At 39.8% G+C, this 25,991-nt stretch overlaps 1 protein-coding gene across 1 annotated transcript in view; it reads right to left on the bottom strand.

The window, feature by feature from the left end:
• Positions 1-12,650: 12,650 nt before the first annotated feature.
• LOC148361874 (receptor-type tyrosine-protein phosphatase delta-like) overlaps positions 12,651-25,991 on the bottom strand; it is a 401,326-nt gene continuing 387,985 nt past the window's right edge. The window contains exons 38-43 of the mRNA XM_088342686.1: positions 19,530-19,708; positions 19,333-19,459; positions 17,846-17,971; positions 17,615-17,769; positions 15,458-15,593; positions 12,651-15,373 (exon numbers count right to left, since the gene is read on the bottom strand). Coding sequence (XP_088198812.1) covers positions 15,305-15,373; positions 15,458-15,593; positions 17,615-17,769; positions 17,846-17,971; positions 19,333-19,459; positions 19,530-19,708 — 792 coding nt within the window. The 3' untranslated portion in view covers positions 12,651-15,304. The remainder of the gene's footprint in view (positions 15,374-15,457; positions 15,594-17,614; positions 17,770-17,845; positions 17,972-19,332; positions 19,460-19,529; positions 19,709-25,991) is intronic.

The raw sequence follows: 25,991 nt of genomic DNA on the forward strand, positions 1-25,991 counted from the left end.
CCTACTACACAGCGCTGACAGGATTTGACATAATTCACAACATCACGTTCCATGCCATTCCAGAAGAATCGTTGCCGCACCAGAGACAAAGTACGGTTCTGGCCTTGGTGACCTGCTGAGTCATGTAAACCTTGAAGGACTTTCTGTTTCAATGAATCAGGCACCACAAACTGGAAGATTTTCTTGGCCATGTGAGGATCTTTCCTTATTTTGTAGAGCATGCCATTCTGTATGGTGAGTCTGCTCCAATGCTTCAGTAGTTTCATCACACTAGGCGACTCGACAGCTCTCTCACGCCTGGTAGGTCTCTTGTGTCTATGCACAAAGTACATGGTCCTGCTTATTGTGTTGTCCTGTTCTTGTAAACCAACAAGCTGACTCTGTGGGAGTGCCGTTGACTGATCTCCCTTCTGCAGAAGATTGAAGTTGGCGTCTGTTCCCATCACTTGACCCACGCCACCAGTGGACTGAGCACTGAAGACAGCAGCAACCTCTTCTGATGTCACAGAACCATTGGAGCCTGATGGAATTGCCCTTTTTACTGACTCGTCTGATGTCCCAGCACTCTCGTCTACAACAGCGTGACAATTGTTGGATACTCTGAACACCTCTTGCACAGTACTGTTGTTCACCCTGTTGACTTGGTCCAAGAGCGAAGTATAGGGCTCGGTAACAAGGCGATGACCCACACATGACCGTACAAATGGCTCACGGCTCAGAGCGTCGGCTACGATGTTCTTTGGGCCGGGAATGTACTTCAGGTCAAAATTGTATGCAGCTAGCTTCGCTACCCACCGCTGTTCACACGCATCAAGTCTTGGTTTGGTCAAAATGTATGTAAGTGGGTTATTGTCGGTCCACGTGGTAAAGTGTCTTCCTTTCAACCAATGGCTGAATTTATCACATACCGCCCATTTCAAGGCAAGAAATTCGAGCCTGTGTGCAGGGTAGTTGAGCTGGGAGCGAGAGAGCGTCTTACTTGCAAAGGCGACTGGTCTGGCTACTTTTCCACCAGGTGGCAGCTGTGACAGGACTGCTCCAATCCCATCAAAGGATGCGTCGACAGCCAGAATAAACGGCGCATCAAAATCTGGGTGGGCCAGAGTGACACCTGTCACAAGGTCGTGCTTCAGTGTTTCAAAGGCGTTCTGGCATGCATCGGACCAATCTGCAGGCGTCAGCTTCACTTGACCTTTCTTGCGGGCTCTCTTGCGCTTATGCTTGTCACCAGATTCAGATGTGAGCCTGAACAGAGGTTTTGCCTTCGCAGAACATGCTTCAATGAAGCTTTGGAAATACATCACCATGCCTAGAAAAGATCTGATTTTACTAGGGCATGGCGTCTTGCCATCCGACTCCATTAGATCAGTGACTTGTACGTCATTTATCGCTCTCACTTTCTCGGGGTCAGTCCGAATTCCATCCTCACTGATGACATGCCCAAGAAATTTCACAGTCCGTCTGAGGAAAAAACACTTTTTGGGTGCGAGCTTGAGGTTGTGTTCCTTAAGGCGAGTAAACACCATCTGCAGGCGTTGGAGTGCAACTTCCTCTGTGGGGGCAAACACCATCAGATCGTCGAGGTAACATAATAGGCTCATGAAATTCTGATCACCAAATATTGACATCATCATCCTCATAAATGTTGCTGGGCTGTTGCAAAGTCCCTGAGGGAGCCGGTTGTACTCGTGAAGGCCGAATGGTGAGGAGAATGCCGTGTACTTTTTGTCGTCAGGGTGCAAGGGGACATTGTAGTAGCCTGACGTCAGATCCATTGTGGAGAAAAAGGCATTTCCCCCAAGTGCGGCCAAAGCATCAGCTTGATGCGGTAGTGGGTAGGCATCCTTTATGGTTCTTGCATTAAGCCTTCTGAAATCAGTACATACCCTTAGTTCTCCATTCCGCTTCCATATGAGAACAAGCGCAGATGCATAGTCGCTAGTCGACTTCTGAATAATTCCTTTCTCTTCCATCTCGTTCAGAGTCGTCCTCAGTTTTTCATACTGACTTGGTGGTATACGTCTGTAGGGTAGACGGAACGGCTTATCATCAACAAGGTGGATACGATGTACAAACTCTTTGGCCTCTCCACAGTCCATCTTATGGCGAGAAAAGATTGACTCGAATTGTTCGATGATATGAAGGAGCTTGTCTTTACACTGCAGCGAAACCTCACATGACTTCAGGTCAATGTCTTGCAGTCCCAGAGCTTCCAATGCACGCATCATGTCCTCTTCTGACCTGGGTCGGACCTCTTTGCTCTGTACACTCTGCACGTTGCACTTGACCTCCTCTGCATTGGGCAGGTCTTCCGCTGTGATACAAGGAGACACATCTGCAATTTTCCTGTTTCTTCTCAGCACCACAACTCTGTCCGTGGGATTAAAGACTTTAACAGGCACCCATCCATCTCCCCAGAGTGGAGTAACAACTCGTCCGACAAGGACTTGTCTGGGCGCAGCCTTTGATTGGGTTGGCTCAACGACCACTGTGCTGCCCGCTGATGCCCCGGCCAACTCAGGTAACTTGCCCCAAATAACGTACTCGGTCCGTGGATTCAGCGTCACGCAACTCTTGATCTTTACTGTCCCTACCTTGTCTGGAATGCAATCACCTCTCCATCTCTCTGTGTTGGAAAGCATTGACAGGAATTGACTGTGGTTATCGGACAGACCGTTGTCAGGAGTGGAAACTAATCTCCAATAGCCATCAGTACTTTTCAATTGAGTCAAAATATATTTGATGGCATTGCTGCCAAGGATCATCTGTTCTGTCTGGCCTGGCACCACCATTACTGGTATTATCATTTGGCACCCGTAAACTGTGACGTGAATGTCGTACATATCTCTGGGAGAAACTTGGTGTCCACCGCAGCCTACAATGACATAATCATCGGCCGTGTAACTCATCATATCAGGGAATTGCTGCAGGAGGTACTTAGCTGTGTCCTCACTTACTGTACAAGCCATCGACCCGCTGTCCAACAGCGCTCTGAAAGTGGGGCCTTCTTGCACAAGTACAGGTGTGTAAAACAGTTCGTCAGTCTCCGCTATTCTCTGAAACCCCTGAAAGATCAGCTTCTTCGATGGAGGTATCTTGTTGCTATACAACTCATAAATTGATTTATTGTCTTGCATGTCAGGCTTCACATTAGTGGTGGGAGGTATACTCAGTTGATCTGCACTGTTCTCCCCTAAGCGCAGATCAGTTAGTTTCCCTGAGGCAGCGGGACAACTTTCGTCACTGGACAATCACGTCGAGAATGCCCTGGGGCATGGCAGTGAAAGCAAAGGTTTTTGTCTCGGCAATGAGAGAGAGCACTGTGTTCGACTTCTTTGCAAATGATACATGGCTTGGCAGTGAAACCATTTATTCTGGCTCCAGGTCGCCTGGTTGGAGCTCCCCCTCTCTCTTGAAACTGGTTCGAGGTAACACGTATCAGAACTTTCTCCAACATACTAATAACGTCCGTTAGAGAGACATACTGTGGGCTCGAAGTCTGAGGTGGCTCGTGCACGAGGGTTGGACCATGGTTCACCTCAGCTTTGTGTACGGCAATTTCCGCTCTATTCGCAGGTTGTTGTAGGGAATCTGCTTTGTAGCTCTTCTCAGCGTGGTATTCATTCAGCACCTCTAGTACCTCACATGCTGACCACTTTTCGATGGTTTTTGATCTGTAAGTGAGTGCCAGTTCCTTGCATGGGCAGTTCCTAATAAACATGTGAGTAACCTCTATTTCAGGGTTGTCAAATGTTTTGCCCTGCTCTCTCAAGCACTCAGAGGCAAGGTCAGCTGCTCTGTTTAGTCTCAGCCAGTAGTCATAGGGGTCTTCCTGGTCTTTGGGCAAAGTTGAATAAAAGTCAGCTAAAGGGACAGCAGAGTACTTGGTACAGCTAAAGTATTTCCTGAGAAGACTATAAATCATGTCAGGGCGGGTATAGACGTCTATATTACTGTTTCTAATGCTAAACCTAACTACATCTTTAGCTTTTCCTCTCAAATGTATAAGGATTTCCTCTGCTTGCTCTTCAAGTTTCACATCACTCCTTTTTATAAATGTCCTCATTAGATCTTCCCACTCCTGTATTGTTATTGAGTCTGAGCCATCCCCAATAAATGACGGCGGTTCCTTAACCTTTCTCTGCGTAACCACCTGACTCAATCTGTTTGCTTCATCTTGTGTGGCAGCAGCGTTAGGTGCTACTATATTACGTGACTGTATATTTGTGAATATGCTATCAGCCAATTTATGTCCTATCTCCTGAATAATATTTGTCATCTGATCAGCTACACCCTCAGAAACGTCACTTGTGCTCTGAGTAAACATGTTTCAAAGATGTAAATAAGTCAAAATCGCCTGCGTAACACGTCACTGTATAGCAGTTTTAAATACTGTGAGCTGATGGCTTTATGAAATGATGTGGCAGGTAGGACAGTCCTCGGTTCGGAGAGCTTGATAGAAGTCACGGGTCACGGCACCAATGTAACCGCGTTGTACGTGTCCCACCAAAGATCCACATTCACGCTGGACTGGATGATGAGGTTTTTATTATTACAGTTTCTGCAAATGGATGAGTCACAACATTAGCTTTTTCTGCTGGGTTTGATCTCTTTGATCTCTTTGTAGTACTCTGGTTAAACTGACAACAAAGCATATCAAAGAGCTGTCTTTTCACTTTACAGAAAATACATTTTAGAATATCACAATACATTTATAAATCTTTGCATTTTAACAAGATACTTTTAACAAGAGATCGTATAGTGGATTTTTAACGTTTACAATGAATTCAACATGTTTTTCTTTACTCTGAATTTTAACCAACATCATCCTTTTTTAATGTATATGAAAAAATAGGAATAAAAACAATAATGAGTATAAAAATGGGTACAATTTACCTGCAAATGGATGAGTCACAACATTAGCTTTTTCTGCTGGGTTTGATCTCTTTGATCTCTACAAGGGGAATTAATATTTAGTAAAACAGAAACAAAACGAAAATAAATCAAAACAGCTTGACAATATCAATCACATTACTATGCATGGTGAGAGATTTGTCAGCTGGGGTTATAATGTTTAAAATTAACTTATTTTGTGGAGCACCAAAAGATATGTCTTACCTTTGTAGTACTCTGGTTAAACTGACAAAACCCCGCCTCCTGGTCACATGTTAGAAGCCAAAACCAAACCCCACCCCATACCAGCAGATGGCACTGTTGGACTCAGCATTGCAGGACATTTACCAAAAACTATACACATATTTTAGCAGGAATTTCAATAAAATAAAAGTTATTATTACACCCGTTACATATATATATATAATTATTATAATATATTTTTTTAAAATAATTTTATTTTATTATGATTATTTTTTAGGCCCGCGAAGTTCTGAATCCGCGAACGTCGAAGCGCGAAGTAGCGAGGTCCCACTGTATGTTGTTCTGCAAAGTAGCCACAGTGCAATGTGTTTCGAGCTGGGGAGCTTAGGGAAATAGTACCGTATTTTCCGGACTATAAGTAGCAGATTTTTTTTTTTTTTTTTTTTTTTTTTTTTTTTTAATAGTTTGGCCGGGGTTGCGACTTATTCTTACATCTGAAATTATTAACCCATTATGATATCATTGAGCTTTAGAATGTTATTTACTGTATATCCCTTCACATGTTATTTTCACACAAAACCACAATAGGGAAGAAGGGAGTGCACTGTGTTCATAGCCCTGCCCAACCTTAACGCTTACCCTATCAAATTGCTCTGGGTGCTTGGTTGGTGTGTCTGGGTGTGTTTGTTTTGTGGGTTGTCATCATAAAGTGTCTCAACTGTGAACTTAGATTATTCAATGAGCTTCCATATAAAGAATTCTTTAGCGATGTGTATGTAGATAATAATATATATATATATATATATATATATATATATATATATATATATATACATATATACTGGACTGTCTCAGAAAATTAGAATATTGTGATAAAGTTCTTTATTTTCTGTAATGCAATTAAAAAAACAAAAATGTCATACATTCTGGATTCATTACACATCAACTGAACTATTTCAAGCCTTTTATTATTTTAATATTGCTGAATTTGGCTTACAGCTTAAGAAAACTCAAAAATCCTATCTCAAAATATTAGAATATCATGAAAAAGTATACAAGTAGGCTATTCAACTAATCACCTGAATCATCTAATTAACTCGAAACACCTTGCGAGGTTTCCTGAGCCTTAAAAACACTCAGCTTGGTTCAGTAAACTAAATCACAAGTATGGGGAAGACTGCTGATCTGACTGCTGTCCAGAGGACCATCATTGATACCCTCCATCAGGAGGGTAAGACACAAAGAGGAAATTTCTCAAAGAGCAGGCTGTTCACAGAGTGCAGTTTCAAAGCATATCCACAAAAAGTCTGTTGGAAGGGAAAAATGTGGCCGGAAACGCTGCACAACCAAGAGAGATGACCGCAGCCTTAACAAAATTGTGAAGAAGAGCCGCTTCCAGAATTTGGGGGAGCTTCAAAGACAGTGGGCTGAAGCTGGAGTCCAGGTATCAAAAGCCACAGTTCACAGACGTGTCCGGGAAATGGGCTACAATAGCCGTATTCCCATGGTCAAGCCACTTCTGAACTCAAGACAACGGAAGAAGCGTCTGACTTGGGCTATGGAGAAGAAGCACTGGACAGTTGCAGAGTGGTCCAAAGTCCTCTTTTCAGACGAAAGCAAGTTTTGCATTTCATTTGGAAGTCAAGGCGCGAAAGGCTGGAGAGGAGCAAAATCCAAGTTGCGTGAAATCCAGTGTGAAGTTCCCACAGTCAGCAATGGTTTGGGGAGCCATGTCAGCTGCTGGTGTTGGTCCACTGTGTTTCATCAAGTCCAGAGTAAATGCAACTGTGTACCAAGAGATTTTAGAGCACTACATGCTTCCATCTGCTGAAAAGCTCTATGGAGATGAGGATTTCATTTTCCAGCATGATCTGGCACCTGCCCACAGTGCCAAAACCACCAGTAACTGGTGCACTGACCATGGCATCACTGTCCTTGATTGGCCTGCTAATTCCCCTGACCTGAACCCCATCGAGAATTTGTGGGGTATAGTTAAGAAGAAGATGAAAGACACCAGACCTGCAAATGCAAATGAGCTGAAGGCCGCTATCGAAGCATCCTGGGCATCAATAACACCTCAGCAATGCCACAGGCTGATTGCCTCCATGCCACGCCGGATTGATAATAATAATTATAATTTCCTTTGTATTGTCATTCTTTGTAACAATGTACACAGAACGAAATGTCGATACACCTGACCCGTTGTAGCGAGCCGATGCAGCCGCAGCCAACAGAGGGCGCCGCCATTTTACCAATGTTATAAGTCTTAGGTATGACTCGGCCGAACCAGCGACCTCCCAGTCTCAAAGCGGGCGCCCTACCATCTAGGCTACTGAGCTAGTGCAGTAATCCGTGCAAAAGGATTCCCAACCAAGTACTGAGTGCATCAATGGACATTTTCAAATGTTTGATTTAGTTTTGCTGTTATAAAATTATTTTTTTACTTGGTCTGAGGAAGTTTTCTAATATTTTGAGATAGGATTTTTGAGTTTTTTTCAGCTCTAAGCCAAAATCAGCAATATTCAAATAATAAAAGGCTTGAAATAGTTCAGTTGATGTGTAATGAATCCAGAATGTATGACATTTTTGTTTTTTTAATTGCATTACAGAAAATAAAGAACTTTATCACAATATTCTAATTTTCTGAGACAGTCCAGTATACACAGCAGCACGGCGGCTTATTGTTGTTCTGAGGTTATGAGATTGGTGGACCTTCCTGTATGGAGTTTGCATGTTCTCCTTGTGCTTGCGTGGATTTCCCCCATACATTCCGGTTTCCTCCCACATTCCAAAAACATGCATGTCAGGTTGATTGTCCGGTTTAAGTTGTCTGTCTCTGTGTGCCCTGCGACTGGTTGGGAACCAGTTCAGGGTGTCCCCTGCCCACTGCCCGAAGATGGCTGGGATGGGCTTCTGCACCCTCGCGACCCCACTGAGGATAAGCGGTGCAGATAATGTATATGTATATATATATATATTTATAAATATATATATATATATATATACACACTGTATTTTCCGCACTATAAGGCGCACCTAAAAGTCTTAATTTTTTTCAAAAGCTGACCATGCGCCTTCTAACACAGTGCGCTTTTTATATGGCTCAATATTAAGTCGCAAGGTCTCGCAACTTACGCAACAGCCGCCGACTTCATTTCCCCCCGAACGTGGAGTAGTCCGCGGTGTATGCTGGGATTTATATACCGGCCTTTCATTGGCTAACCAATGTGTCAATCATCATTTGAATCGATCGCTATTGGCTGAAGTTATTCGGAGCCATAACAAACCCTGCAATTGGCCGAAAAAGATGTGTCAATCATCAGTTAAATCGGTCGCTATTGGCTGAAGTTATTCGGAGCCTCGGATAGGCTAGAGGGCCAAAACAAACCCTGCAATTGGCCGAAAAAGATGACTCTGAATAGCAAGCTTGCTAAAGTACGCCATAAAGAAACATGTTTCATTAGTCTGTATTTGTAAATATTTTACTCTCCTGGATTTACTTCACTCACGGTTGTAAGAAGACCATGGTTGCGTATCATTATTGAACGTGAGAACTTAGGTGAGCTATGCGGCTTTATATTTTCCCGGTATCTTGTTTTAGAACGATCTTGATGTTGCTGTGATGAGTTGAGTGAATTAAACTCCATTCCAAGTGTTTATTGTCATATGCACAGTAAAGTTACGAGCGAAAAAGAAAATAGAAACTAAGGAATGGTTGGCATTTCTTCAATCCCAAGACTTTAACCTTTCGAATGATATTTGAAACGATGCATTTGAGTGACATCGTACGGACACCGCATCCGCACGTGTCTACGACACGTATTTGCTTCTTTGCAAGCTTTGGGAATGTTAAGGGGGTAATAAGTTTGACTGAATCATCTGACTGTTTTGTCGAAGTTCCCATTGTAGCGCCTTATAATCCGGTGCGCCTTATCTATGGAAGATATAGGACCAAAAACAATTTTTTGGGGGTGCGCCCTATAACCCGGTGCGCCCTATAGTGCGGAAAATACGGTATATATCACTGGAACGAATGAAATGTCAAAGCTATAGGTCAGCAATAGCCTTTACCTGTTTTTATACAAACCTCAATATTCTTTTATTTGTCTTTAAAGTGTATTAAAAAAATATAATTTTTGTATTAACATTTTAAAATGACAAGAAATATACATATTTATAGGTTATTAATGATAATAAATGATTATGAATATACCATATTTTTTCTCATTTTAAGTAGTTTTCCCAATTTGATAAAAATCTCGATAAAATATTTGTCCTCATGTAAAAAAAAAATCCAAATCCAATAATTTTGCTAATTTTAATAAGTGTGTTATTTGATTCAAATAGTAATTGTGAATTTACCGTCATTATAATTCTGTGAAATAATTTCATTTGATGATTACATTTGACTTTGATTTTTATACAAATGTTTATTTGTTTTGTTTTTCCAACAAAAATCTAAAAAATGCCAATAGCAAATATAATGCATTACTTTCAAATAATTTTATCTGAAATATTTTCTAAAAATAATTTTAAACTCTTTTTTTTCCAAATTAAGTTAGTGAGATACAGTACTAGTTTTTGTACTGTATTTATGAGGTATCAGTTCCAAGACTAGCAATGATGCTAAAAGAAGAAGCAAAAACTTAATATCAATGGAAACAAAGCTTGCGCTTATCAAGCAATACGAAAAAGGCACCCCTTCTCTAAGGAATATTGCTGTAACTAATTAATGATGGGGACAATTATTAAGAATTAGGAAGCAAGAATGTCCTCTATAAGGGTATGGTAATCCTTAAAAGTGAAAGTTTGAATCGGCCACAAGCCCCCCACCTCCACCCCCCCTTGGCATCCAGCCGGTAACTTACCCATACCAGCTTAAGTCACATCACACCAAAGGTAAATACAATTTAACTCTACCCTTACCTATGTATTTGTTAATGTATTTTATCTTATACAAGTATATAAACATGTAAGAAGTAATTATATAATGTTTTGTTGTACTGAAGACTTTATCTGTGGTGCAGGTAAATTGAAATGCATAAGCTTAATACCATAGGTTTCTATCCTCCACCATACAACAATTTGATCTTGCAATCCCCAACTCAGAACGAATTCATGCTCCATCCCGGGGTACATTGACGGTCAAGACCCAGAAAAACAGGTTTGGTGTCTTTAATTTCACTTGAGTTTATTTGTAACAAATAAAACTTGTGTCGACAAGGAACAGAAATCCATACAGACCCGTGTGTGTTTGTGTATTTTTCCCCAATCCTTTTTTTTTTTGCACACATTCCATGATCTAATTTAAGAAAAACAAAAATGACTTATTGACCCAGAGCAAAAAACAGACAAAAAAAATCTTTACAGACATAGACCAGTTCATCAAGACTGATCCAAGCATTACATTGTTTATACAATTTTTAAATTCCAGTTTTAATCCATTTACTTAATACATGGGGAGGGGGGGTTAAAATAGAAAACTTTTCAGAGTGAAACTGGTGCAACAAAGCATATATTGCACATATTTCTGTGCCACAAACAACCACCGGTGATTTCTGGTGCAATCTTTTTGAATAATATTACATATATCCGATATAATTGACTTTTTATTATTACAAGAATTTTATTTAATCTCTATGTGGGGTGTTTATTTACATATACACAATTAAGTGAGCGTTTCATGTTGAGCTAGTTCAAGTAAATCTGATTTTATTTTTATATGGGAGGGGCTAACAGAAATAGTAAAACTTAGTGCATAGTACAAGAGAGAAGTGCAAGTCTTCCCATTACAGGTGCGACCAACGGGGCATTTCCAAAGTGGTACCATGCATACAAAAAATACACAACATGGAAAAAAAAGGCGGGATCAGAAACACTGTCCAAAAGTTTTACTCTGTGTAAGCACAAATGCCATCATTTTTTTTTTTTTTTTAAGTTTAATTGACAATAAATATGCTTTGATTTCCTCATTTAGTGGCCAGATGTTTTCAGGGTGTATTGGGAGTTTCAGGGTATGTCATTTTTCGAACATTTAGAGGGAATGTTAGTTATTCTCCTCAGTATAAAAATTACTGACATTAGTGCCTTGCTTTTTTAACTATCTATCTATCTTAGCAGCATTCTACAATACCAGTGGCTCAACTAGTAAAATGCCTCTTTTCCACATATAGGGCTCAGAGTTTAGTCCCTAGTCAAGCTAATCAAACTAAGGATAAGATCTTAGTTTTGGAGCCATGGTTAGTGGGTTAGTGTTGAGGCAGCGTTTAGGGTTTTGGTGGAGCTTGGGTTAAGGTTTTGGTTGGAGCTATGGTTAGTGTTTTGAGCAATAAGGACATCACTGTTATTTCAACTGGTAATACACCTGTCTTCTACCCACAGTGTTGTGGAATAGCTGGTTATGGTTTGGGTTTGAGCTAGGGACAGAGTTTTTGCCAGATTATGTAACAGCACTGGTAGCTCAAATGGTAGGATCCCTGTATAGCAGTCAAAGGTTTGACTCCCAGTTAAGGCAGTACAAATTCTATTAAATTAAAGGTTTTGTTGGAGCTACATGCGAACTCCACACAGGAGGATTTGATCTCAGAACTGTGCCGCGGATGCGCTAACCGCTCATCCACGGTGCCGCCCCAACCGTAACTTTGGAGGTCAAAACCTTTACCCTACCTCCAAACAAAATTCTACACTTAGAATTTGTGCTGGCTTGACAGGGGATCAAACACACAACCCCTTGTGCATATATCAGGTAGAATATCAGTTGAGCTAGCTGCATTTTTTTCTATTTATCTAATCTATCTACAACACAATTTATGAATTTATTATCTGGTAACGCACTGGACGGCTATTTTCATTAGGTTTTAATGGTGGGAACTATCTCATTATGTCACAATTCTTAGCAAATATAAAAGGGGAAAACCAAGCCACCCCTATGAGGAATAAAAACAAAAGACCGCTATTTGAGGAAAGCGTATTTCTTTTTTCAATTTCATAAACCGTTCTTAAAAAAAAACAAACAAACATTTTCTCGACTGGAGTTGGGTCCTACTTATGTTTATTTCTTCTAAGCGATATGACTGCATTCCTTTTATAAAGTGATAATTAAAATGAGCCAGCCTAGCATAAAAAAACGACAAAACACTCCGGCAATTTTCACATAGTGGAACATAACACAAACAATACATTTTACTCTCTCCCTCTGTCGCATACACACAACGACACCAAGTGTGCGTACGTAAGATACACAAGAAAACCTTTTAACGTAACTTTATCAAAATAGGCGTGTAATATAAGGCACTAGAAATCTAAACTGAAAACTATTCATTGGGACGACGCCAACTCAATGTGATTGGATATAAGTGCGACGTCCTCATTTCCCGGGGACAAAACGCACCGTTGTTATTGTTTATCATCGTCCCGGCATGTGACTGCGGTAAAGTGGACTTAAAAAATATATATGATACATCTACTTATTGCACACTGAATCAGACAGACACGCAAGTCCGTGGTGAGCATTCCGGTGAGTTTTCCACAGGTTTTGTTCTAACATCTAGGTGAAATTTTAAAGAGCTTTTCTTCCCCAGGAATTGGATTCAAAAAGAAAAACAACACCTAATCAATTTGCCATTTTTTCCTTCTGATCCACATGCAGACAGAACTTCTAAAACACACCACCCAATATCATTTTTTTGTACAGTATTCCCTCGATTTTTGTGGATAATCTGTTCCCTAACACTTCCGTTTCAGTGACGATTATGTATGAATTTCGTAACTTGCAATAAACTGGCGTAGTCAACGACAGAAGATTCTTAGCATTTGATAGCTCTGTATACAAATTATAAATATTTAATGTATGATATAAATTATACCAGAGAAATTTTAATGCCGCAAAGCACTGTGGGACTTGTAGTACAGACAAATGACCCACACAAACTCTGGCTTACTCGCTTAAAAAGCCTCCTATGTATTATTTGATTTCTACGGGACATTCTCATTTTATTTTCAGTCCCCACGGTGAAAATTCCAATTGTACTCATCCATATATGGTGTAAGTCCTTTCTTCTGGCGAGCAATATACAAACATACCTTGTAAACAGACGGAACACAGCGATGGAGCTGACTTTTAAAGAAAATAAGCGTGGTACTTTGTTGATTTTTGGCGAGTGACATTAATTAAATCTTTCAAACTCAATTCACTGGCCAGCTGTGAAAGTTATGGGGCGAGTGAGTTTGGGCCACATGAATTCCACTGTCTTCAAATATCCTAATTTTCTGCAAAAAAATAAACATTACTAAGAATTGATTAAAAAATCAATCAATCTTGAAAATAATGAAACAAACCTGGTCCAATGGCAAAACTTTACCTAGGTACGTGTAATGTGCATCCACGGTCGTTTAAGCTTTAGTTCAACAGCGGCTCCTTGTTCACATTTCAATTGAAACAACCTACTTTGCGATTACATTGCTAACAATGATACATCGTAGAAGATAATAGACTGTGATGTATACGCACTGCCAGGAAGTAGCAATCCAGACGTACTTCGATATCAAATATCAGCTTGTGAACCGGTCCCCAATTTTGAGCCCTACCCATTGAATTAGCATGGACCAAACTAGGATTTAGCTTTCATATCATCTTGCAGATCTTGAGTTTAAGACGACTGGTTTACCTGGACTGGGGCTAATTAAGTGATGCTGTAATTCATAATTAATAGAAAAATATCCATGATGCACTTAAACAAGTAAGTGGAACAGTGAAAATTGCGAAGGGATACTGTACAACAGTTCTTCTTTGTTTGCTTAAATCAAACCCGAATTACTAAATACACCATCATACACAGCCGTGAATCAGATATACCATAGTTTCCGGACTACAAGTCGCTCCAGGGAATAATTTGCATTTCTGGGGGAAATTAATTTGAAAACACCAAAAACATACATGTTAACTTGAAAAGCAATGAGGTAAGGTATACTAACGTTACACATACGTGCCTATCTTAGGCACACTCGAATATGTCAATGATAATGCAATTTATTAAAAGTAATTTAGATAACTCTAACATAAAAAACATGCTTACCAAACTATCAGCTTAACACAAGCCAATGAAATTTTCATCCTCTGTGTCACTCAAACAACTTCCAAATAAAAATGACTTGACTTGACTTAACTTCCCCGACTCTGGAGGGAGACGATAAGCTGTTTCCGGGCCTAAGAGCACACTCTTGTGGTTTTGTGTGGAAATAACATAAGAACTAATAAACTGTACCAGTAATAAAAAATAAAACTCAAAGACATTATCATGTGTTAAAATTTTCTTAAAATGTCTTACCTCCGGCCAAACTAGGAAAAAAACTGCGACTTATAGTCCGGAAAAAATGGTAATCAAGACAGTTCCAAGACTTTTCTCTGACCCCTAAATCATCAAGCAAGCAAATACTTCATCCATTGGCTCATGCAAATAAAACTATCAAAGAATTAACAGTGGAACTTTTATGTGAAAACCCCAACCACTTCTGATTGTATTTCTTTGAGTAAAAATAAAAGTATCAAAAAATAATTGGATGACTGTGGCTTAATAAGACAGGCCATTTTTTTCTTCTTTTTTGTACGAGTACACATTTGTGGTGGTGCTTTATAAACCTCTTACGACTCGCCTCTCCTAAACTGTGACGAATTCAGTCGAACGGTGCTTTATTATTTTTGTATTGAAACGTCTTTTTCCATTTATAAGAAACAAAAGTCTGTTTCCCTAAAAAGGGGGAGGGGGTTAAACACTTTGTGTGTCTGTGTATCTTCAATACTGTGTGCTGGGTGAGTTTCCACTCTCCTTGTTGGCAATTCTCTGGTGCTCCAAAGTCCCGCTTTGTGTCAGTTAAAAAGCAAAACAAAAAAAAAGCGTCCTGTGTAAAGGTCAATCAAGGTTGGTGATGCTACACTGGTGGCAGATGAGGCGAGCAGTCCCACACCTGAACGACGCAACGTAGCGCTGACTGAAATGAAAAAACAAAAAACCAACCCAGATTAGGTAGACTCTGAGTGGCTTCTCTGGATGTGTTTTGGGTCAAAAGGGGATGGAGACCCCCCCTTTTCGTCAAGCGGGTTGCTATGGCTCAGTTAGAGGTGCTCTTTGTGGGTACGTGAGACTCCGTCCCCTTTTTTCACTCTGTACGTTGGTGGCGCTCTCTGCAAAGTGAGAATAGCGCCGGATGTTTATGTTGCATAGTGATCGAAACTTCCCAGGTACTCCAGACTGGCGCGGTAGCAGAATTGGTATTGGTCCTGCAGGGGGTGGCACAAGGCATCAATGATACTTATGACACATAAAAATAAAAAAAAATAAAAACGTACGGTTAGGGGGCTTACCTCTGTTTGTACGGTGGCGGGTCTCTGCGTGCGCAGCATCTTGACTGTCTGGAAAATGTCCACTACGCCTTCGTAGCGCATCCTCTCCAGCACGATGCTAAGCGTGATGAAGACGCCTGTCCGGCCCACTCCGGCACTGGCATGAGATATGTTTAAAAACTTTAAAAAATTGTTGTCATGGAAGTGTAGTAGAATTATGAGAACAAAGGAGATGATTGACAGACACAGTTTTGACAGTTTTTAAATGGACCGAAAGAGTTTGATTCATTGATGTCTTCATTATACAAGGTGTTCCAAAATTCAAATTATGACATTAAATATGTCAGAAAATATTAAGGATGTTAAAACACTGGCAAATTCAAACGAATTGTAATATCAATTTTTACAAAATATGTTCAAAGATGTGTGATTGTGATCACCATTGGTAACACAACTTATATCAAGCCGAGAGTCAAATTCTTCGCATCCCAGCATTGAATTGTCGATGGTTGCAACAGCTTCTGTTAGTCTTGCCTTCACTCATCCACGTCTTTTGAAATGGGGGGCATATATACCCAGGGTTTGAACACCTTATTCTTAGGCCAAATTCAAGGCCTGTTGAGGCCAATTTTGTCAATTTTCCCAGTACCTTTAAAGGAAGGAATTCAACGCGTGTTTTTTGCTAGATTTTAATGACGAAAATAAAGTTGGTATCTGAGGATATTTAAAATTATTATTAATATCATTTTTAATTGATACATTTTTTATGCATTTAATACTTGTATTGATTTATTTGCATTTTTTTCTGTGTAATTATTATTTATTACATTTTAATATTTTAAAATAAATTTAATATTTGTTTTAAATTTTTTAAGTTATTATTTTTTTCAAATGATGTATGTTTTAATTAGTTGATTTTCTTATTTAGATATTTCTAATTACTTTAATTTATATTATTATGTATTATAAATTATTATTTGTCATCATTTATTTGTATTCATTTGTATGTAAATATTTTTTTCTTTATTATATTAATTTAGTACTCATTTTTTAATCGTTTATTAATTAAATATATTTTAAAAAAGTATTTATTAATTGATTTATTTATTTGATTTGTATTGATTTATTTGTATATATATATATATATATATATATATATATATATATATATATATATATATATATATAGGGCAGCACGGCAGCGCAGTGGTTAGCGCATGTGCGGCACAGTTCATGTCTTGGGTTCAAATCCAGCTCCAGACTTCCTGTGCGGAGTTTGTATGTCCTCCCCGTGCTTGCGTGGGTTTCCTCCGGGCACTCCGGTTTCCTCCCACATTCCAAAAACATGCATTTCAGGTGAATTGGTCAGTCCAAATTGTCCCTAGGTGCGAATGAGCGAGTGAGTTGTCTGTCCCCGTGTGCCCTGCGATTGGCTGGCAACCAGTTCAGGGTGTCCCCTGCCCACTGCCCGATGATTGCTGGGATGGGCTCCGGCACCCCTGCGACCCTACTGAGGATAAGCGGTGTAGCTAATGATATATATATATATATATATATATATATATATATATATATATATATATGTTATATATGTAATCGTATTGTTTAAAATATGTATACTTTCAAGTTTTGTTTCATTTCAATTTAATATTTATTGTTTATTTAATGAATTGTATCATTTATTTTGTAGTTATTATTTATAATTTTTTATCTTATCTGTATTTTTTTTGTATATGTTGTATTTTATTTTGTTTTTGGAATTTTTATTTGTATTTTTTAAAGTAATTGTACTATGCATGATCCTATAATGCAAGCACCTAGATACAACTAAATGCATGAAGAAAGATAATTTATTTTGATGCGTCGAGGGTTGGTACAGTATAGCATTTATACCAAAATTAGAAATAGAAAATGTCACATCTTACATTCTAACTAAAACCAACTAAAACAGAAATAATATTTATTTTTTGTCAATTCATTTTGTTTTTTAATACCAAAATTGCAAATTTTTAGTTAATTGATTGAAAAATGCGTTGATTTTTCCTTTACAAGCAGCATGGAAACAAAGTTTACTTAATATCAATACGCTTTTTTTAAAAATCATGCATTTGACAAACATTTTACGTATATAACAAAAGCTGAGAACAAATATTCATAATTTATATCAGTCATTTTTACCTGCAGTGCACAGTAATTGGTCCGTCCTGGCCAAACTGTTCTTTCGTTTTATGCACTTGGCCAATGAAATCAATAAATCCTTCCCCTGACTTTGGCACTCCTTGTTCTGGCCAATCGGTGAACTGGAATTGACGAACCGTCCGCGATTGGCCGTCCTGGAGGAAAAAATGCACATCGTTTTTCTTAATTTTCGACTTTTTTCATTCTTAGATTTTCACTTTGTAGACTTACTCTGGCGTCCGTGACTTTGAATTCTCGGAGGATGTATTGAGGCATGTTGTACTCGGCCATGGGATCCACCACAAAGTACTGGTACCGAGCTGAGCGCTCTGCTGGCCAGTACTGGTGACATTTTTCCTGCGTATACAAAAAATATTACATGAAATAAACTGTTTTTTCGGTCTATAAGTCACAGTTTTTTCATAGGCCGGCGTGAGTCTTGTACTCGGATGAGACTTATATGTGAAATTATTAACACATTATATCATTGAGTCGGGATGACCATGAGTCTCGCGTAAGTGATGTAGAAGCGGAAGGGGGAAGGGACTTATTGTCTTCCTCCAGAGTTGGGGGAGTTATTTATCATTTTACAGGGGTTATACACCCTTTCAAGCACTTTGTAAATCCTTCAAGGACATTTTTTCAAAATTTTCCAGTACCGTCGAAGGAAGAAATCTAGCTCCCGACAAAAGAACATTTTTTGTTGTTGTTGATTTTGAAGTAAAGTCGCTATCTTGCTGCTAGCACATACTTTGAGCTATTTTAAGATGTTGCACTTGCAGCTTGACTACGCCACACTTGTTCACACACACAGAAAAGGGCTCTAATGGTGTCGGGTAATTATTGAGTTAGATACCCAAGAAAAAGAAATAAAGAAAGTATTTTATGTCTAAAAAATACAAAAATGTGCCAAGTTTTGAGTCATTTTAATGATATTGATTACTCTGAAGCAGAGTGGATTCAAGCTTTCAACGTTAGAGACTGCCGATCTTTTGGTTTTTGCTTCACTCATTTTTATCTAATTATTTTGCGTGTTTTTCAGAAGATTGGTTGAATTGGTTAAAATAGAAATGTAAACATTAAATTGTTTCGCATTTGCATTATCTACTTATAGCACTGAAGAGTTGATATTTTAAATTTCCTTTTAATTTTTTTTGCTTTTTCAGGGATTACGTGTTGTTGTTCGACTTTCAGTGTATAAAATGATAAAATTGTTTTTATTGTAGATCAGTGAATATTTGAGGGATCCCCCTGCAAAACATATTAACTGACTAATTACTAAATAGTTTTGCGGATAAAATGTCATTATTATTGATAAAATATAATTAAAAAACAACAAATCTGAGGAGCTGTTTGGTAGCCGAAATGCCGTCTTCTCTTAGTGAGCCACACCAAAAGAACTGGGTTTCTAAATAGAGCTGTTCCCTTGGGTGCGACCAGTAGGAGGCAGGGCGCGTTACCTTATAACGCCATAATGACAAGCCAACAGAGCAGGCGTGTCTGTGTCATTTTCACGCACTTTTGAAAAAATGTTCCTCATTTATTGCATGGTCACATTGACAACAAATATGGCAATGGCAAAAATTTCAAACATTTTTGAGCACTTCACCCAAGCATTTTTGTGACCTTAAAAACACAACATTGAAATTCAAGAATTTTAAAGGATTTCAAGCACCCGTATGAATGAACCCTGGGTAAAACACGACTAGCGTACTTACCCGTCCCATCTCCCTCAATTTGGTGAGCATGACAACGATGGTGGAGTTGTGTTCCCAAAGCATTCTCCAATAGTCCTCCGTGGTCTCCGCCAATGGGCCTTGTGTTGCTATGTAGGCCTTCTGTTGCCTGGAATCGCAACCGTTGTCACAAAAGAAAGAAAGGAGGCTGAAGCAGCACACGATTAGCCAAAACCGACCTGTAGCCATCGATGAAGCTGGCGTTGATGTAGTCGGACCCCTCGACCCCTCTGATGGGCTGAAGGGGCACCCGGGTAGTCTCGTATGGCATGATGTTGACCAGCCGGTTCTTGAACTTGTTGCACGGCAAGTTGGCACTCACGAAGCGTGATGTGTGCGCTTTGGCGCTGGCCAGACGCTGCCATGCAAAAAAATCACAAGGTAGAAGATAAAATTGACCTTTAAAATAAAAACATTACTATGTGACACTAGATAAATGACAGTGATAGCCAACAAACACGTATTCATCTATTTGTGCATCCAGAAAGTATTCACAGCACTTCACTTTTTCCACATTTTGTTATGTTATCGCCTCATTTCAAATTGTATTAGTTCAATCTCTTATCTCAAAATTCTACACAAAATACTCCATTATGACAATGTGAAAAAGTTTTTTTTTTTTTTAACTTTTTTTTAAATTTATTAAAAATAGAAAACTAAGAAATCACATTTACATAGGTATTCACAGCCTTTGCTTCATACTTTGTTGATCCACCTTTGGCAGCAAATACAGCCTCAAGTCTTTTATGATCCCACAAGTTTAGCACACCTATCTTTAGGCAGTTTTGCCCATTCTTCTTTAAGTCTCAAGCTTAATCAGGTTGGATGGGAGACGTTTGTGCACAGCCATTTTCAGATCTCTCCAGAGATGTTCGATCGGATTCAAGTCTGGACTCTGGCTGGGCCACTCCAGGACATTCACGGAGTGGTTCTGAAGCCAATCTTTTGAGATCTTGGCTGTGTGCTTTGGGTCGTTGTCCTGCTGAAAAATGAACCTTCGCCCCAGCCTGAGGTCAAGAGTGCTCTGGAGCAGGTTTTCATCCAGGATATCTATATATTGCTGCATTCATTTTTCCTTCTATCCTGACTAGTCTGCCAGTTCCTGCTGCTGAAAAACATCCCCACAGCATGATGCTGCCACCACCATGCTTCACTGTAGGGATGGTATTGGCCTGGTGATGAGCAATGCCTGGTTTCCACCAAACATGGCGCCTGGCATTCACACCAAAGAGTTCAATCTTTGTCTCATCAGACCAGAGAATTTTGTTTCTCATGGTCTGAGAGTCATTCAGGTGCTTTTTGGCAAATTCCAGACGGGCTTCCATGTTCCTTTTACTAAGGAGTGGCTTTCGTCTGGCCACTCTACCATACAGGCCTGATTGGTGGATTGCTGCAGGGATGGTTGTCCTTTTGGAAGGCTCTCCTCTCTCCACAGAGGAACGCTGGAGCTCTGACAGAGTGACCATCGGGTTCTTGGTCACCTCCCTGACTAAGGCCCTTCTTCCCCGATCGCTCAGTTTAGAAGGCCGGCCAGCTCTAGGAAGAGTCCTGGTGGTTCCAAATGTCTTCCATTTACGAATAATGGAGGCCACTGTGCTCATTGGGACGTTCAAAGCAGCAGAATTTTTTCTGTATCCTTCCCCAGATTTGTGCCTCAAGACAATCCTGTCTCGCAGGTCTACAGACAGTTCTTTTGACTTCATGCTTGGTGTTTGTGCTCTGACATGCACACTCAACTGTGGGACCTTATATAGACAGGTGTGTGCCTTTCCAAATCATGTCCAATCAACTGATTTTACTGCAGGTGGACTCCAATTAAGCTGTAGAAAGATCTCAAGGATGATCAGTGGAAAAAAGATGCACCTGAGCTCAATTTTGAGCTTCATGGCAAAGGCTGTGAATACTTATGTAAATGTGATTTCTTAGTTTTCTATTTTTAATAAATTCAAAAAAAGTAAAAAAATTGTTTTTTCACATTGTCATAATGGAGTATTTTGTGTAGAATTTTGAGATAAGAGATTAAATTAATACAATTTGGAATGAGGCGGTAACATAACAAAATGTGGAAAAAGTGAAGCGCTGTGAATACTTTCCGGATGCACTGTATATATACCCGCCGACCCTAATAAAAATAAGCAGTACAGCTAATGAGATGATATATATATATATATATATATATATATATATATATATATATATATATATATATATATATATATATATATATATATACGTACGCTATGAAATAATACAACTGTCCCTTTAATTAACTTGAGTGTCTGTTTTCTATTTTTTTTTTTACATTTAATTTATAAATAAGCATGTACATTTATAAAAAAATATTTCGGGGGGATAAATAACAGCTATTGTTTAGAAATATACATGGCAACTGAGTGGTTAGCACATTCGCGGAACAGTTCTGAGGTCATATGTTCGAATCCAGCCCCCAGCCTTCCTGTGCGGAGTTTGCATGTTCTCCCTGTATCTGCATGGATTTTCCACGGGCACTCTGGTTTCCTCCCAAATTCCCAAAACATGCACGTCAACTTAATTGGCCGGTCCAAATTGTCCCTAGGTGTAAATGAGCGAGGTAGTTGTCTGTCTCTGGGTGCCCTGCAACTGGCTGGCAAGCAGTTGAGGGTGTACCCTGCCGACTGACTGAAGACAGCTATGTTGAATGGCCATAACCAATCCATGATTGGTGCTATTATTAAAAAAAAGATGCAATTAAAGTAAAGACATCTACCAAGGTTACGTCAATCCTTGCAAGTTGAAGTTTTTAAAATCAGTTTTATTTTTAATCCACGTCTTGTCTCCCCCTGCATCCACCCACTACTCCACTTCACACTAAAAGTAAATAAAAATGCAATTTTCTTTTACATGTATTTTTATTAGTAATGTTACTTAATTGTATGCATCTAAGTAGTATTTACTAAATACTATTTTTCTACTTTAATGTCTTTATCTGGGATACGGCAGGTTTGGAACTAATTGCTATAGCAATTTCACTTTGCAGTCACCAACTAAGAATGGATTAATGTCATATTCGGGGGATCTACTGCACAGCACAACTTTACTGTATTAGAAGAAGGCAGACATTACTTCATAAACAACAAAAAGGCAATCAATAAAACAGAAAGACCGAAAAATGGGAAATATCCAATATACATGCACGTCTTTTGCTATGCAGTTAGACAAGTGAATATTATAGGATATGGGGCATTGAAAGAGGCCAGGAAAAGGGGCGTAATACAGATGGATGTAAGAAACAGGAAAACAAAACCAAAACCGGGAGGTCAGGAAACCGCAAGGCCCCGTGTTGTCTCACTGTACATGTGTGACCCTCAACTGATCTCTCAGAAACACTCACAGACTTTCTCACACTTGACCAGAGCATGATGTCTCCAAACGAGAGAGAACAACAGAAAGCAGGCGACGGCAGACCACAAACCCCGGCGGGAACGAAACAATACCCCTCGCTCGGCCCCTCAAAAAAGTGCGCTTGCAAAATCGGTGACGATGGGAAAGTTGTGGGAGTAAAAGAAGTATTTTATTTTCTTGACGACAGAACAAAAGCGGGAAAATCCCCCCCAAAAGTTTGCATGTCGTTTATTTTGGTTTCTTCTTAAGTCTGCTTTCGATCATGGACAATCAAGATGGTCTTATCGAGGCAATCTGGGACTATTGTGTCTTTGAAACCGGTCATTATTTTTGAGCGATCCCGGATGAAATCATGGCCGGGTGGCAAACAGGACGAGAAACAATTTCATTGTTTGGATAAAATTTAATCGTTAAGGGGTTTGGATTGAAAAACTTGCCTCTGAAGTCTCACAAAACAGCATGAAGGATTCCATTGACCGTAATTCCTTGAGAATTATATACATTGTTTAGCTCACGCAGTGTTTTTCAACCATGATGCCGTGAGACTTAGTTCGTCTGCTGTAGGAAATTGCCTAATATTATCTTTGTAAAAAAAAGCACTATATTGCTCGACATTGTTGCTTTCTTCCAGTGATCAGCCAAGTGACTAACATTCATCCATATAAGTATGTGGCAGTAGATCACTTTTTTCTTTTTATATACTAATTATTACGCCTCTAACGCATGCGCAAACTAAGCTTTGAGTGTCAGTTGTCTTTGTTGTTCTGGATTGAACAAGGCCCAAGAAAAAGAGCACGCCGGCCTACCTGTCTTTGTAATTGCTTGGTTTTCAACCCATGTTTGTATGTTGATTCTTTTACGAGTACTGTAAGAGCTTGCTCTGTCCACTCCACGCATCGGCCCGGTATTGCAGTACCTCCGGGAACGGTGCATTCGCAATGATCGCAGCAAGGCTTTAGGGCTAGGACCTTAGCTTGGCCTTTTGGCTGAGAGTAAGTGTCCCGGCTCCTAGGCTTTGTAGCGTATTATGAACTGACCGATAACGGATAATGGATAATGAATAACGAAGATAGAACAATAACCCTTAAAAACCCCAAAACCCCCCCATTTATCACGTTATAATATAATTTTATTTCAAAATAGTTAATAGATCCATCCTTCCATTATATGCACCGCTTATCCTCAAAAGGGTTGCGGGGGTAGTTAATAGATTATATATGTATTTGAGTTTTCCCGTGGATGTCTTTTACTAATAATTAAAAAGTGCACATGTAGGCTTATTTTTAGTGCTCTCTATTTTTCTATATTCAAACTGAAAAAGAAAATACCGTATTTTCCGCACTATAGGGCGCACCGGGTTATAGGGCGCACCCCCAAAAAATTGTTTTTGGTCCTATAACTTCCATAGATAAGGCGCACCGGATTATAAGGCGCTACAATGGGAACGTCGACAAAACAGTCAGATGATTCAGTCAAACTTATTACCCCCTTAACATTCCCAAAGCTTGCAAAGACGCAAATACGTGTCGAGAACACGTGCGGATACGGTGTCCGTACGATGTCACTCAAATGCATCGTTCCATCATTCGGAAGGTTAAAGTCTTGGGATTGAATAAATGCCAACCATTCCTTAGTTTCTATTTTCTTTTTCGCTCGCAACTTTACTGTGCATATGACAATAAACACTTGGAATTGAGTTTAATTCACTCAACTCATCACAGCAACATCAAGATCGTTCTAAAACAAGATACCGGGAAAATATAAAGCCGCATAACTCACCTAAGTTCTCACGTTCAATAATGATACGCAATCATGGTCTTCTTACAACCGTGAGTGAAGTAAATCCAGGAGAGTAGAATGTTTTCAAATACAGACTAATGAAACATGTTTCTTTATGGCGAAGTTTAGCAAGCTTGCGTTCAGTCATCTTTTTCGGCCAATTGCAGGGTTTGTTTTGGCCCTCTAGCGTATCCGAGGTTCCGAATAACTTCAGCCAATAGCGATCGATGTAGCGGATGATTGACACATTTTTTTCGGCCAATTGCAGGGTTTGTTTTGGCCCTCTAGCGTATCCGAAGCTCCGAATAACTTCAGCCAATAGCGATCGATTTAACGGATGATTGACACATCTTTTTCGGCCAATTGCAGGGTTTGTTTTGGCCCTCTAGCCAATCCAAGGCTCCGAATAACTTTAGCCTATAGCGATCGATTCAAATGATGATTGACACATTGGTTAGCCAATGAAACACCGGTATATAAATCCCAGCATACACCGCGGACTACTCCACGTTCGGGGGAAAATCGAGTCGGCGGCAGTTGCGTAAGTTGCGAGACCTTGCGAATTTAATATTGAGCCATATATAAGGCGCACTGTATTATATGGCGCATGGTCAGCTTTTGAAAAAAATTAAGACTTTTAGGTGCGCCTTATAGTGCGGAAAATACGGTACTTGAAATTAGCAACATTTTCAGCTAATTTATTTTATCAACGGAGTTCCCAATTTTATTTTTTCTATTTAGTTACATTTTCAAAGTTTAAAAAATATAGTCATTCTTGCCCCACTGGCAAACAATTTTACTTTTTTAAGGACTGAATAATCTTAAAAATTGTACTTTATTTTTCATTCTATTTTTGTTAAAATATTTATTAATAAATTGGGTGCAGAGGTTCAGGGTTCAAGTCCAGCTACCGCAGCCTCCCCATGTGCAGATTGCATGTTCTCCCTGTGCCAGTGTGGGTTTCCTCCGGGTGCTCCGGTTTCCTCTCACATTCCAAATACATGCATGTCAGGTTGATTGGCCGTCTCAAATTGTCCCTAGTTGTGAATGATTGAGTGAGTTGTCTGTTTCTGTGTGCCCTACGACTGGCTAGCAACCAGTTGAGGGTGTCCCCTGCCCACAGCCCGAGGATAGCCCGAGGATAGCTGGGATGGGCTCCGGCACCCCTGCTGTTGGCAGTGGTTAGCGCTTGTGCGGCACAGTTCATGTCATGGGAACCTGTCGTGGGTTCAAATCCAGCTCCAGACTTCCTGTGCGGAGTTTGTATGTTCTCCCCGTGCTTGCGTGGGTTTCCTCCGGTCACTCCGGTTTCCTCCCACGTTCCAAAAACATGCATTTCAGGTGAATTGGCCGGTCCAAATTGTCCCTAGGTGTGAATGAGCGAATGAGTTGTCTGTCCCTGTGTGCCCTGCGATTGGCTGGCAACCAGTTCAGGGTGTCCCCTGCCCACTGCCCGGAGATGGCTGGGATGGGCTCCAGCC

The sequence above is a fragment of the Urocampus carinirostris genome, chromosome 8 (assembly GCF_059441175.1).
Source record: "Urocampus carinirostris isolate Australia breed hairy pipefish chromosome 8, RoL_Ucar_1.0, whole genome shotgun sequence".
Classification (NCBI taxonomy): Eukaryota; Metazoa; Chordata; class Actinopteri; order Syngnathiformes; family Syngnathidae; genus Urocampus; species Urocampus carinirostris.